Here is a 15,896-nt window from a genome sequence, read left to right as displayed (position 1 = left end):
ATGGATCACTAAATATAAATTTTAATCACTAGATTAAAAATCTTCAATTACAGCTTCTCTTAGGTGTGGAAGTGCTAACATGAATGTTAACAACTTTGTGTTTTATGAAATGAAAAACCCCCAGAATTTCAATAATTCTGAATCTAATCCAGGGGAAACCCATTGTGGAAACTGAAAATGGAAACCGACTGGTCTGAGTACACAGAAACTGCAGTACACAGAGACTGCTTTTTTAGAAGTACTTGTGAACTGTGAATAGCAAGAAGCCCAGGCAGGAGGTCAGTAGAGATTACAGTTTCCAGTGCATTTATGTTTTACTGAAGTTCTCTCTTTTCTTTTCCACCATTTCTTGCAGATCTCTCTCCTTTGCCATGTCAGCTGACAGCCACCAGCTCCACACTCATTCCTACCAGGACTCACTGAGTTCTACTTGTCATGGTCTCCTGAATGTCAACAGTCACCCCCTGTCAAAGAGCTCCTCGAGTCTGGCCTGTACTGGGCAATCAAGTTTAGAGGAAAGACAAAGCAACAAGCAGGAGCTGAAGAAAAGCCATAGCAGCACCATCTGCCATACGCTGGGAAACAAGAGTGATGCAAGGAGTGTGCAGAGTCCTGGATGGTCCTCACAGCCTCGGATGGTGGGACTTGGATCAGTGGTCCAAACCAGAAGTGACCAGTTAGCCAATGACAATTCACAGAGCAAAACTAAGACTACAAATCATTTTCTTATCACTGAACAGTCCCCAGCATCCTGGGAAGTGGGGGACACTAAAATGTATGTAAAGAGCAGCACTGTTGAGAGTATTTCCTCAGCTTGCGTTGTCCATCAGCAAAGCACGTGTAAAATGGAAGAACCGGGAACTGCCCTTCAGAGAAGCCACTCAGACCTGACCTGCAGTTGCAAACACCAGACTTGTGTCACTCACATAGAAACCAGTGCTACTTACTCCAGCCTAAGTTCTTCTAGCTGCAGGCATGGTCCACCAGTGGCTAGGATGTCTTTCCAAGCACAGAGATATGGATCAGAAACAAATGAAAATGCACCTCGCTATCAAAACCTTGTGACTCCAGTTCTACCCAGAGACCAGCAAGTACCCACAAATAGCTTTGACAGCAGTGGTATGCCACGTAACACTACTGTTTACACAGATCCTGGAACATTTCACACCGCTGTCCTAGGACCCCATGTGCCTGGAAATGGTTTCTCAAACAGGACAATGTTCAATCAAGCCACTGGGCTTATTCATGGTGGTCTGATTTACAGTAATATTCCAAACTCTGCATACTCCCCCATGGTGATGACAATTCATAACAATTCTGCAGGGCCCTGTAATATAAGAAAGGACCCTTGTATGAAGGTAGATGCCACCGTCCCTGCCTATTGCCATTCTTTGCCTATACCATCTATACAACTTGTTCCGCAGTTGGTATGCTCAGTTAGTGAGTCAGGAAAAGAGCAAGCAGCACCTGGCTATTTTCATTCCTTTTCTACTTCAGACATTCTGACATATCCTAAGCTGGTGTCTTCAGTAAGTGAATCAGGCCTGGATGCCAAAAGAGTCCTGAAGTGCTGTAGCATTCCTGGAGAACAACTGCAACATGCTCAACACTGTACTCAGCAGGAGAAGGCTCCTCCAGAAACAAATGCTGCCTGTGTTGCCCTTAGTAGCCAGCAGGGTGTAAACATGGTAATGACAACTAAGGATATGTGGACTATGACCTCTATGAATGATTTAACCAAAGGACTGAAAGCAGCTCTTGAGTGTAGAGATGCCGAGGTACAAACTCTTCCAATCATGGAATGCAAATCTGTGGCAACAAGCCCAGCAGCTGCAGCAGATGGCCACTCACATGTGTTCCCAGAGGTGAACCTAGAGCAAGACATGGAGGCCCCCAAATCTCCAGTGCGTGAAGTGAGATGGGATGATGAAGGAATGACGTGGGAAGTATATGGGGCATCTGTGGATCCCGAAGTCCTTGGGTTAGCCATTCAAAAACATCTCGAGATTCAAATAGAACAATTCCAAACAGAGCCTGCACAGCTGGCTGAGAAAAGCAATGAGGAGCTGCCTTCTGATAAAACAGGGAAAAAAAGGCAATTCAGAACAATGATACACTCCCTGAGATACCCGAGCTGTTGTGCTCGTTCCAGTACCACAGTGGAGTGAGCACAGCTGTAGGATGTGGGACAGCTGTGCTGCTTTTAAACTGTAAATAAATGCCGCACAGTACATGCGGACAGCCTATATCAAGATAAGTTCAGTGACCGTCAAATACACATCAAAGCAAGTTAAAACCCATGGTTGTGCCATGGAACAGATGACATACAGGTGTACGTACCTACATCATGCCATCTTAACTGTATTGTAGCAATGTTTTATTCTTCTATGTTGATTTTAAATCATTTTGTAAGGAATGAGACTTCTTTTCTAAAGGATGCATCTTTTTTAAAATAATGATGACTTTTTTCTGTATTTTAATAATTTAGAGTTAGAAACCAAAGTTAGAAAATTATGCTTTCATCAACATTCTTTGCTTTCAATCCTACTCCCTCAATTTGTTTCAGGAGCTACTTTGTTGTTAATTTATAATAGTGCTGAGGATAAGCCCACTTTAACTGTAGACAAAATGACAAACTAGTGTAATGCTTTATGACGAAGAATTGTAACCTTTGCTACGTAACTCTGTGAAGTAATTTCTGTATAGCTAGTCTGAACTCTTCCCTTTGCAAGCTGATGTACTGTTGGAGGATCCTTCTGCAACTCTCAAATTAGTTTTTAGTTATGATGAATGACGCCAAGAACTGATGTTTACCAAGTGATTGACACAATGTACAGTATTACCAAAGATGACTCGTGTAATGTGAATTACTTCCTGAATGCTTGTTTTAGAGACATGAAACAAAAGCTGTTCAGATTAGTCTGTCACACTATCATATCCTACAACTCATAAGCAGTTTTGGTTTGCCTATATTAAAAGTAATTTCCAGTAAGTTCTTTTTATGTGTGTCTGTCCTGAGCAGTGGTTGTTTTGTTGTTGCATAAACCACAGGTGACTGTTTGCATGTAACCTTTGCTCATCATGTTTTCCCTGTCTGGCCTGATGTCAAGCATCTGCTGAAACTGAGGCCCCGTTTCTTCACCAGGGTATAGCTCTAAGGTTATTTGTCCCCAGTACCTTGATCATATGGGCAGCTTAAATCTTTCTTTTTTCCCCAAACCAACTTTGCACACGATTTCCCAGTGAAAAGCCTTTTCCGATACTGCAGTGTAGCTGTAGTGCAGGGCCTGTTCGAAGTGAGCAGTTTGCCAAGGAAGTTGAGACTATTGTCTCCAGTGTCATGTGGCATTTGGTCAATGTCTGAGATTCTTCAGGAAACTAGGAATGTTTTTTGATGCAGAGAGAGGAACATTACTCATTTCTGTCTCAAAATGAAAACCTACAGTGTCAGAGAACTTACTGCTGTGGAATTACCCATTCCTTCTTTAAATGTGTGTGCTTTTGTCGAGTTGTTTTCCATTCCAGTAAGTTAGCAGGCTGTCTGCATCATGTTCAGCTGAACTTTGTATGTGGACGGGAGGCCCTGGTGCCCAGGGCAGCTTTAAAATTTCATCTAGAAAATCCCTGAATGTTGTACTTGCTATCTGGAATGTACTGTGGTGCATGATTCAGTAATGTAGAGTAGTTCAAGATCAAATGTTCATTCCTGGACAACGTGTAACTAAACAAAGATGGCTCCTGTGAAACTCACTGTGAGTTCAGGAAGCTTTATTAAGGCCCTGGGGCTTTGGCCTCAACAAAGTCTGAATTCAATATGAGTTTTATGCAAACCAAGCCTGAAACCACTGGAATACGATGCCTTATTTGGGATGCCTCGATAGCTTTAAGTATCCAAGTTTTGGTAATGAGCCTAGATGTTAAAGTTCCTTTTATTAAAGCTGTACTGGGAGAGAAGAAGTAACTGAAAAAAGGCATTTCTGATGTTATTTAGCATTTATCTAAACAGTTTCTATAGGGGATTATTTTATGGTCTGGAGTGTCATAAATAGTACCAAACATTGATTTGTTCCTTTTTTTAAACATTACACTTCATGAATGCTAAGCAGTATAATGGCCTAAAACCTTGTGTTGTCTGTTAGCTTATTCTCAGCTGTGCAGGAGAATTAAAGGTTTGAACAGTCAAACTAAAGCTTTAAAACAGCAAGTGTACCTTGCTCCCATGACCATCATAATCCATGCTTTTAAGCTATCTGACATGTGGAATAATCTTGATTCTCCTTCCCATCCCTGCCATACCAAGCACCCCTCCAAAATAAAGCCCCCAGCTCTAGGAAGATGATAAAATAGGACTGGTATCAAACTGGTCAGAAAGAGAGAGTTTGCAGAAGGGGCTGGAACAATATGACAAAGTCTGTTGGGTGCTTTGGCTGTTGTGTACTAAAAAAGCTGGAACAAGTGTTAGATTTCATACCACTCTGATGTGAATTGCTTATGGTTTATGCATTGGTATGGATTTGCATGAAACACTGACTATCATTCCTGGGTGAGTGACATAAATTACAAGCAAGGGGAAAGGACACCAATAGTTTACTAATTGAGAAAATAGATGTTCACTCATTACAGGCATTGTGAGTCTTTAGAATACCCATTGGAGTTGCTGCTGGTAATGCAAATAGTGTTCGTGTTTGAGGATTTTCTGTGCGTTTGGCAAGGATTAAAATACAAGGTGTATTAATGGAGAGCTGGAAGAAATACTCATGTGAATATTAGCTACATGGATAAAATAACATGGATAAAATGATGGGTGCCTAAAAAAAGGGGGGGAGAAAGGGGGAAGAGAGGCCAAAACCTGTCAGACATTTGATATTGACTGCCTTTATTATGATTGCACAGTTTTACTTTCAGATACTCTCTGACTGCAGGGTTAAATACTGAGATAGAGGATATTATCTCAGTGTTGTAAATAAAAGTCTTCCATAGGTAGGTCAATTCTTTAAGGAAAAAAAAGACTGAAAAGTTGCTTGGCCAGTGTCATATCAGTTAGTTTTATAATCATTGTGTTTATTTGTTTGGTCTTCTCCTGAAAACGTCAGTATGCTCTGAGAAATGGCTTTCTGGAGTTGTGTTTGTGGCAGGGTGCTTGATGGCTGCATTAAGCAGGTGGGAGGCCACCTAACCAAATTCATTCCAGGTTCAGAAATATGGGTGCCCCAATAACAAACTTCCCAGTGGTGTCTGCAGCCCCAGGACGATAAGGAGACAGCAGCAGAGGTGGGGTGTGCAGCTGAGGGGCTCTCCGAAGCTGGCAACCCCATGATAGGGGTGCTGTAGTCTCTCTGTCACCCCTGGTTCAGTCTGCAGCATTTGCAGACCGCTTGCCTTTGGCTTCATGCATGTTTTAGTTGCTATAGCCTGGATCCGGAGCTGGTTCTGCTAAGGATGGCCACAGGCTTCACCCTTCATATGCAAGTTTTGCTATAGAAACCCCTGCTCTAGAGTAAGCTCATCTTTCCACATGCAGCTTAAGAAATGGTGTGTTGTGCAGCTGAGCCAAAAGGCCCCATGGAGCAACACTGCTCCATGCCCATAGCCCTCTGGGACAGGGGTGACTGGGGTGGAAAACACACTCCGTTGTTCTGCACCCAACTGTAACCAAAGGTGTTCCAGGGTAAAAATCATCTCCACTGTATGCACAGGGGAATGTGTTTCTCCCTGGTCACTTCTCTGCTTATGGCCAGTAAGAAACAGTGGCAAGCTGGACTAATTGCATTATTGGATAGACATTTAGTCTTTTAAATCCAAAGCAGTAATGACCTGTCTGGAGACGTGCTGAGATAAGAAGCCTTCTGGAAAGATGTCACACTCTGTTAAAGATGGAATAAGAAAAATGTACAGCTTTGTTTAGGAAAATTAATGTGTGGTGAGATTGGGATAAAGCAGAATCTTGGTGCAGAGGTGAGACCCAGGAACCCTGACTGCAAACAGGGAGCAGGGCCAGGAGCCCCCCAGACACTGCTATAGCCCCCTCCGTGGGGAGCTGCTCCAACTGTGAAATTGCAATGTTATACTCCATTGCCATCTGTTCCCTTCAGACATGCTGAGGTGATTAATTTGTGTTCTTAAGCCCCTTGAAAATGAAAGCAGTCTATTAGTGCTAAGTAATACTGTTAATTGGCAAGAGGAAAGAGGCAGCATGTGAGTTTATGAGTTGGGAATAAATAATTCTATCAACTCTCACAGTACCAGTTAAATAACTTGGTGGGACTTGCTGCATCAGTCACTTGTGTCTTTCCCTTCCAGGGGACTTTGAGACTCTCTAGAGTGAAGCGAATTTTGATTTCTAAGTTTATTTATTTTCCCTCCATCTAGAACTATGGCTCTGAAATGAAGAACATAAGGTGCCTCTTGAGCTTCTTTCCAAAGCCTTGTTATTTACACAGGTCACAAGATCCAGCTGACCTTCTGCAAATAAGGAGAATCTAATGCCTGTGAGCCTGTGTGTAGAGCCCCAGGCTGCTCATGTCTGCAGGTCCTGTGTGCCTGCTGAGGAGGGGAGGGAGCCGTGGTGCTTTCTGCTGATGTTAGGGGTCCAGGACATCCCACTTCCCTGCCCTTCTACCAGGGGTAGCTCTGCAGCGCCACACGGTACGCTTTGTAGGTGATGTATGGGTAAGTGAGAACTTAGTTCCTTTTCTTACTCAAAAAGAAACTTGCAGTCAAAAACTCTACCCAGTATAAAAATGGGTGTGCTCCTTTTTCACCTCTGCAAGCTGGAATGAGCGTATCCATTTTCTGTGGAGCAGAACCCCTGTCCTGGGCAAAACCAGTGCTGCGGCACTGGTTCTTCCTCCAGGAGATCCTTCGCAAGACTGAGCACATGGTTGCTTGCGGCTTTTACTGCCGGTCTGCATCAGTGAAGGGAATGGTGCATATTCTTTGCCATGGTCACTTGGATAGCTGGTTTCCATCTTTCTCAAGCTGTGGAAGTGCCAAGTCTTGAGCTGACTGCCACTGTATGTACACGGGCCAATGTGTTCAGATAGCAGAAAACTAAGCTGTAGCTTGTGAGTGTTTAGAAGCATCAATCCTATTTAGTATGTGACCTAAACAGATGTCATCTCTCTTATTATCAGCCTTTCAATATACTATGGGCTACAGTATATATGAAAGTGTCTATGCCAGTCAGATGACATATGAAGGAAGCTTTGAAAACAAAGGGGGGAATCATAAGCAAAGAAATGACAGTGGACCTCCATGCTGTTCCAGCCACCTCCTTCCTGCCAACCTACGGGCAGAAAAGACAACTCCGGCAACAACAGTGTTGGTGGTGGCTCAGTGGTGTGACCAAGGAGGGATTTTGTCTGCCTGGTGTTAAAGGTAGTGTAACATCATGAACCCGGGTCAAGCGATTCTGTGCACTCCCCTGGCCAGGATTCCATCTCCTAGCTCCACCTGGTGCTCAGCGCCTGGCGCACAGCACAGACTGACAGTACAGACCTGCTCTTTCCCCCGGCATTTTCTGGTCCCTGCTCTCTCCTGCAATTTTTACTGTAAAGCTGAGATGGGGTCACAGCTTCCTGCACAGTGACCATTTCCGAAACACCCTTTTGCCTGTGCTTTCTAGCACATAACTGCTGCCGGGCAGCTCTTCCCAGTGCAGGAAGCTCTATCCACTCTTGGGCACCGTCATCTGATCTGCACTGTGGTGCCCTGGTAGCAACATCAGTATCCTGGTTTCAGCTGTAACTGCTATTTTTCTTCCTAGTAGCTGGTGCAGTGCTGTGTTTTAGCTTCAGTCTGAGAACAGTGCTGATAACACACTGATGTTTTAGTTGTTGCTCAGTAGCGCTTACCCTGATCAAGGACTTTTCAGTCTCTCATGTTCTGCCAGTGAGGAGGGGCACAAGAACCCAAGAGGAAGCAGAGACAGGACACCTGACCCAAACTAGCCAAAGGGGTATTCCGTACCACAGCATGTCATGCACAGTATATAAACTGGGGGGAGTCACACAGAAGGGACTGATCACTGCTCAGGTCAGGCTGGGTATCAGTCAGCAGGTGGTGAGCAATTGTATTGTGCATCACTGCTGTTTATTGGTTTTTTTTTCTTTCCCCTTTTAGTTTTATATTCTCTCCCCTTGTTATTTCTCTTATCATTATTATTACTAGTAGTAGTAGTTTTGTATTATACCTTAGTTACTGGACTGTTCTTATCTCAACACATGGGGTTTATATTCTTTCTATTCTCTTCCCCATCATGCCTGGAGAGGAGGTGAAGGGGAGGGGTGGGAAAGTGGCTGTGTGGTACTGAGTGACTGCTGGGCTTAAACCACAACAATCAGGACATGTAGCTTCTGGTCCTTCCCGTGCCACAGATGCAACACCCTTAGAAATGACACATGCATAATAAGTCAGTCCTTTCATCTTCTCTAATTGCTTTTTGCAATAGTTACAGGTAATTTGTGTTGGCTGTAGTGCAAAAGGCTTCACCCCAGACTAGGATTGAGCAGAAATTCCTGCATGTGGGTAAATTAAATGCTGTCTTGTGTTCACTATGTCTGGAAAACACAACAAAAGCCAATGCTTCAGATAATCCAATTTCAGGAAAGCCTGTGCATTAATTTGAATTCATGATGTGATGGGTTGCGCTGTAATTTCTTCCTTGTTTTCATACTGATCTGTGATTGTGCAATTTCACAGCATCAACCTCACTCTAACAGTAGAATTAAGGTTAATTTAGTGCCATGCTGCTGGAGCTGCTTTCTTAAAAAGGGCCTTGGAAAAAGACAAGTTTTTCTGAGAAAGCAGAAGAAACCTGGTTTGATTGAGTGATACCTGTTGCTCAACAACCCACTTCACTTACATGATAGCAATCAGGAGAGCCCTAACACAACATAGTTGTCAGATAAAACAGCCCCTGTGCAGTAAACCTGCACTGAGAGTCCTTTCTTGCTCCAACTTTGACTAGAATTATGTGTGTGTGTATATATATATATAGGGGAAAAACAGTTCAGTGTTCAGTAATGAAACAGCTGTTTGGGATAATACAAGTTTTTTGAAGTAGGTTGAAGCTTTGTAAAAATGGTTTTAGTTTATTTAAAATTGTTTGCAATTATACATTGTTTACATGTCTGCCTCCCTCCTAGTGTGAGATCTTCCATGCTGTGCCCCAGTGCTGACGTGAGACCTTGACCAGGGCTGCAGGAAGCACGCACATGCATCTTCTCTGGTTTCGCCTCCCTGGAGGCCCTTCCCTCATGTTCTAATACAAGTGTTTGTGATGGGGCCAGAGCCCCACTTGGGTCACCAGGTCTGTGCCTTCCCTGTGCATTTTCTCCTCATTAGGTTGCTAGTTAAGTTTTTTGTTATTTTTCTCATAGAATACCTGGGTATTATGTGCCTTTTAATGAAATAAAGTACTTCTCTCTATTGGGGATGGTAAATTTGGAACTTCCTACGCTGTGCCAGACACCAGCTCTTTCCTGTATCCCTTTCCCACCTTTCTAGCATTCCAGAAGCCAGCTGTCTTTTGCCAAAGATGATTAATAATAACCTTTCATAGAGCTCATCTCCTCAACCCTGCCACAACAAGCAGGAGGTAATGAAAAATCTGGAGAAATAGATTTAGCAGGATCAAAGACTCTTTGTTTATTTTCTAATTAAAATGCAAAATGAGTCCCTAGGAATAAACATTTTTTTTCACAGATAGTGTCTCAAAATCAACTCAAACTTAGCTTCATGACCAGTTATTGATGCTCTCCATTAGCCTGTATCTGAGCTATCCTCCAAGTAGCCAAAGGCAAAGCACTTGCCCTGTCCCAAAAGCCAGCTACTTGCAGGCGGAGAGGCATGTGGCTTTTAACCACAAAACTCAGTTCTTTGAGAAACTAGAGATCCCTGAAATTTTAACAATGAGCTTTACACTTGCATGGGAAAATGTTAGATGGATGTTTTGATTTCCTGCATTTACAGCATTTTTAACATCCCGGCTGTGCCTGGCAGCTATTAAAAAAGTGACTGTGTGGTGTATGAGGAACATGACTAAGGATTCATGTTTAATATTTATTTCCTTTCTCAATATTTCAAGTTGTAGGAGCCACCAAGCCCAGGATCAATAAACTACTGTGAGGATGTGACTGCTTATTGAATGTTTCTCTGTGTACTGCAGGCTGGCTGGCAAACTGTGGCAGAGGGTACTTTCAGCCAAACACCACAGGGAGAATTGTATCAGGCACTGAAGCAAAACCACAGTCCTGGCCTTGACAATTCTTGTTACAGGTATGCACAGCCTTCATGACAATATTGTCAGTGACGTGAACAGCACTGTCTTGGAAGACATTGCTGCTGAAGTCAGTTACACACTGACAAACTGCAGTTCATGTTGGCACATTTTTGTGTAGCTATCAGGGCATTCCTGCTGTCACTGAAGATGTGGTCAAGCCTATTGTAACCCACAAAACACACATGGACATACCTCTCACTTGTTAAGCATGTGTGAGTTGCAGTACCTATTCCTTAAACTAGAGGAAGGGAAAAGGCCAAGTGTGGCATGAAGGAAAAGGTTATTAAAACATCTGTTTGTAGTCTATGTATGAAACAGTTTGTGAAGGAGTTAAAAAATACTTAGTTTATCTCTGGCAGTAGGGTGGCTCAACACAAAAAGCAAAGATTTGAGGTGAGTAAATACAGTGCATAGAGCTTTGAATATCCCCTGTGGGGAAAAAATCCCTGCAGGGACTTAAGGTGGACTTAAAGCATCACCGACTGCTGCCCCACCCTGCTTCTTGTGCTGGTTGGTGGCTGCAAGGTCGGCCTCTGGCCATGGGCAGGATGAGCTGTGAGGGAAGGCTGGGGTGGATCTGGCATGCAGCTGTGGGACCCAGTGCCAGGTCACAGCCTGCCTGGAAGGAGACCAAGGACAGACGTCAGAGAGGATATGTGCAAGGGAGAGCCATGTATCCGGGCTGAAGGAACAAAGAGAAAACAGCCAGCTTCCATCAGCGGAGATTGATGCAACTGGTGATTCCTCCAAGAGCTGCGTGGATTCATGATTCCTCCAAGAGCTGCATGGATGCATGATTCTTACCATGGTGACTCTTCTGTAATTTCATACTCTGCTTTGGGACCGTTGCTGAGAGGAGAGGCTTCAGCTTGGTAGTCTGTTCAGCATCTGGCTTCACCTCCAGCTGAGCGGTGCTTGCTGCACTGACATCAGTGTGCTGCATTTCTTTATGTGCTGCTTAACTGTGTGGTAGAGTTGCAGAACAGGGAAATTACATTACAGGGCTTTAAAAACAGAAGTTAACACAACTGATTCTCTTCAACTAAATTATTGTAGTTATTGAAAGAGGAATGGCCTAAACAGGAACCAGAAACATTCCTTAAGAAGACGTGCGTAACCCCCCTGAAACTTGCTATAAAATCACTGCAGCAGAGAACATTCCTCAAGTTCTTTGTGCAGAGTTGTACAGTTTGGCAGGCCAATACCTAAGAACTGCAGGAAAAGCTTCCACTTCTCTGCTGAGGTGCCTGTTTTGGGAAGGGTGAAGGGATGAATCCTGCCCTGCCCTTTACTCTCACACTGCAGCAGAGCAAGAAAGAAAGTCTTGAAGTGTACAAAGAGGGTCATGAAGCACTTTTGCTGAATCAAGGAAAAGCCAAGCAATGGCTTGTCAGGAAGGTGTGCTTTATGCTACAGGACTACATGTGTGATTCCCATCCAGCAAGAAAAAGTACAGAATTTTGAGTACAGGAGCACGTTATGTGGTGTCATACACTTCCCAAGGGAAAAGCTACATGCATTTATACTCATTAACTACTTCTGATGTGTATGTAGATCCCTTTTATGCATCCAAAATGCTTCTTTTTGTACTCTGGTTGGGGGCTTACTGTCAATACTGATACACAATTTTATTGAGTATCGAAGAACAACACAGTACCTGAGTCTCCATCTTTGCTACTGTTTGAACAGGAGATCTTGTTTATTTTTCCATAAAATTGCATCCCTACCCAGCCTTTTGCCCCTCTTTGAGCAGAATGCCTATCTGTCCTTTGCTTAGGCTAGAGATTTTTTGGTCTGCTGTGTAAGTTTGGGTAAAGGGGCACATCTGATGTGGCTTACGGGTATGGCACAGGGAGGAGTGGTGTGTACTGCCATCAGTGGTGGGAGGAAAGAGCACACTAAAAATATGCCTGGTTCATTTCTCTGAAATTCCTTTGGGAGGAGATGGAAGATGTATCTAACTGGCGAATCCTCCTAGGAAACCATAACCTTAGCCACAGTGAATCCACACAGAGAATGTACCACATGAAGCAAATCTACCAGCACGAATGCTTCCATGAAAACCACCCAAACCACTCGGATTATGACATTGACAATACCATGCATGTACAGAACAGCAAACTGCTTTGTCTGCTACGCCTGCCTGCCCAAGAGTGGCTGCTCTCCCTATGCAGGACAGTCCTGCTGGGTGACTGGCTGTGGGGACACCACAGGTACGTGACTGCTGATGGTTTTCAAGGTCAGACAGGGTCGGTATTATTTTTTTCTCTTAAATCCAAATACACAGAGCAGGATTATATAACACATCCTGTCTCCTGAGTGGTTAGATGGGGAAGCCAAATGCCTGAAATGCAAGTTCCTAGGGCAACAGGGCATGTGGGATTAGGTGGCTGACTACTTTCTCTTATGTCAGCATTGCTTTATTTGTACTGCAGCCATGAGCCCTAACCACAAGTAAAGTCTTGGCCAAAAGAACAGCTCCTTGGTGTGAGCCCAGAGGATCTCCTGCGTAGGAAATGGTGACTCAGCTACCACATGTATGCAGAGCTACACAGCTACTTGGTTTTCCATTTGAAGCCCTTTTTCTCTGTTAATGTATGTTTTAAGTACTGTGCAAACACCTACATATGCAAACACCGACATGTGCAAACATCTACATTCCCAGAGATGCTGGCTGGGTGGTCCCAGAAATCCTGAGGCTTCCTTGCCTTGAACAGCTATCAGCATGGGCAGCAGCAGTACAACCTGCTCTTGCTACCCTCCAGATCAGATGAAAAGTCTGATGGCAGGTATTAGGAAGTATTCTGCTGTGCTCCACACACAGGGAAAGAAAACCAAGACAGAGTACCTGTGTAAAGCCAAACCAGACAATGCACACTGGGAATTTCACAGAGGCACAAAAAAAGACCAAAACCAGACCAAGACTTGCTGCATAGAACCATAGAATCAACTAGGTTGGAAAAAACCTTCAAGATCATGAAGGGCAACCATTACCCCAGCACTGCCAAGACCACCACTAAACCATGCTGGTGAGGGCCTCATGTACACGTCACCCAGTACATTCTGTACTTTATCTTTCTCCTCTGCCCTGTTCTGTTGTAGGCAGGGAGGGAGACCCAGTGTTCTCTGAGGTTTTGAAGCAGGTCAGGCTGGTGATGGTGCACTCCAACACGTGCCACCTCCTGCTGTTCTGGGCAGTGTGCTTTGGCAGCCCACGGCCAGTGCGGGGCTGTGGGAGCCAGGCAGCCCTCCCGCTGCCCGCCTGGTACCCCGGCTGCCAAGCAGCCCTCCCACCATGACAGGTAAAATTGGAAAGGGAAGTACGGGGCGGGGGGATGTCTGAGGTGGCCAGCTGCAAGGTCTCATCCTGGCAGAGAGGCTGTGCTGTGTCAAAGGCTGCCAATGCCCACCTCTAGTAGGCAGCTGCCGCAGGCCGCTCCCCTGCTGTTGGCCACACTGGTGCCACATCAGGTGCTGCGCAGGTGGCAGGCCCTGCCTTCCCCCAGCACTGCCGCCGGCCTGCCCCGGCTGGAGGCCGCCATGGTGTGCACGGAGGTCAGCTGCTGCCGGAGGGGTGTGTGTGTGTGTGTTTCCTCTGCTGGGTTTGGGTTGGTGTGTGTAATAACATCCCCCTGAGCTCCACTCCTGCGGACAGGAACAGCCGCCGCCATTAAGGCGCCAACGCCAGGCCCCGCAGCTGCTCCGCCATGCCGCCAGAGGGCGGGCGGGGGCGTTGCTCTCGCGAGAACGGCCGTTGTTCGGCGGGCAGCTGCGGTGGCGCTGAGCAGCGGGAGGGCATCGCGCTGGACACCGGTGAGCGCGGCCCTGCCGGGCATCGCTGGGCGCGGCGGGAAGGGCCGGGGGGGACGGGCCCAGGGGGGCCGGGCTCAGGGGAACGGCATAGGCCGGGGACCCCCGCAGGCCGGGCTGGCTGCCGGTGCACGCTCGGGGCCGGACACGCGTGCCGTGCCGTGCCGTGCCGTGCCGTGCCGTGCCGTGCGGTGGGGGTGCGGGCAGGAAAGGCGGTGTCGTTGGTCTCCGTGCGGGTGTTCTTGCAGCGGTCTCGGTGTCGCCGCCAGGCTCGGGCCCCCTCGCGGGAAACGCACGGCCCTGTGCTTGAGGAGGTGGTAGCTGCACCCCCCTTCCCGCGCGGCGGGGCCGGGGTTCCGCACAGGGCCGGCGGAGCGGCGCTGGGCCCGGCGTGCAGGGGAGGGAGTAGCCGAGCAGAGCCGCTTATCGGCGGAAGGCGAGGTGACCTGTGTCCCGGGCGCTGTGACTGCGGCCCAGGAGTAATGAGCTGGAAGTCGCTGAAGCGGCACGGGTTGGGTCGGGCATGAGCCGGCAGGCCGGTCGGGAAACGAGCATTCTGTGGCGGAGGGCTAACGTTGATGGAATATGAAGACATGGATTGTTTTATTCATCTCGCTTTCATTTTTATGCCCGTGAGAAGTTAATCCGCTAGCACGCCTGAAGAAATCTTGCCCCTTAATCGAAAAGTCAAAATCTTTTGTAGGCAGCTGCGCTTTTCAAAGGTGTAAGCAGTAGCCATCCGGGTTTGGATTCAGATGACCAGGAGTGGTCATGCACTGTGTTTACTCGAGGTTTGGCAAGCGCATGTTGCTAGGTAATTGGTAAGTGACTTGAGCCAGGGCTTTCAGGGATTTTGTTAGGCATGCTTTCAGCTTCAAACTCTGTATTTGTGGCTGGGATCACATGTAAAAACTGACAGAGGAGCAAGATTGTTACAGTGGGGTTTTAGGTAAGGTATGCAGTCATGGAAGGGGAAGAAAGCTGGCGGTCATGTAAAAAATACTGTTCATAACTCTGCAAGTGCATAATGTATTGATGGATGTATCGTGAGCATGGCTATGCTGTCTCTGGGGCCATATGCTTCAAGCAGAGCGAGGGATTTCTCAGTTGTTTTTCAAAGGGTTTTAAACACAAAAGTCTGAAAGCTAGTTGTGTTGTAATGTGAAATCTGTATTAAGATAACAATGTGTCTTTTCCACTCTAGGATACCTACTTTGGTGTTATATGTAATCATGGCATAGTGATTTCAGGCCTTCATATTCAGATGTTCTGTGATTTTACTTATATGCCTGCTGTGCTGTACTTAAGGAATACGTTTTTGCAAGTGATGGAATAAAATGATGACCAGGCTTCCTGTCTCAGCTGCACTGGTGACTTGCAGCTCTTCAGAACCCAGCTCTTGTGAAAACATCTCAGTACCTGTGCTCTGTGCACATGCACAAAGAGCTTACTCTTCCAGGGCTAAAATAGGCTGGAAATGTAGTTGTGTGTGTTCAGGTCTACAGCACAGATCCAATACAGTGCACGCAGATAGAAACTACCTGAAGTTTAGAAAATTATTACCTGAAACTGTTAAAATTACTGTCCTTTAAGGTGTTCATTTCACTTTCTCGTATTCAGAACTTTTAGAGGTCATAAACTGACATAGAGGAGACTTAGATTAGCTATAGGGAAGTTCTTCCCTGTGAGGGTGGTAAGACACTGGAACAGGTTGCCCAGAGAAGATGTGGATGCCCCATCCCTGGCAGTGTCCAGGGCCAGGTTGGACAGGAGCAGCCTGGTGTAGTGGAAGGTGTCCCTGCCC

At 45.9% G+C, this 15,896-nt stretch overlaps 1 protein-coding gene across 4 annotated transcripts in view; it reads left to right on the top strand.

Annotated features, from left to right (window-relative positions):
- GPRIN2 (G protein regulated inducer of neurite outgrowth 2) overlaps nt 1–2,216 on the top strand; it is a 29,973-nt gene extending 27,757 nt beyond the window's left edge. For all 4 annotated transcript variants that reach the window (XM_057421602.1, XM_057421603.1, XM_057421604.1 and 1 more), the window contains one exon: nt 356–2,216. In XM_057421602.1, the coding sequence (XP_057277585.1) occupies nt 356–2,168 (1,813 nt within the window). In that variant the 3' untranslated portion in view covers nt 2,169–2,216. The remainder of the gene's footprint in view (nt 1–355) is intronic.
- The last annotated feature ends 13,680 nt before the right edge of the window (nt 2,217–15,896 follow it).

Source organism: Pezoporus wallicus, unplaced genomic scaffold (genome assembly GCF_028554395.1).
Source record: "Pezoporus wallicus isolate ANWC-B61680 ecotype Strahan unplaced genomic scaffold, APGP_CSIRO_Pwel_v1 contig_4816, whole genome shotgun sequence".
In the NCBI taxonomy this organism is placed as follows: domain Eukaryota; kingdom Metazoa; phylum Chordata; class Aves; order Psittaciformes; family Psittacidae; genus Pezoporus; species Pezoporus wallicus.
Note: the sequence above shows the minus strand (reverse complement) of the source record. Positions and strands in the feature narration are given on the sequence as shown.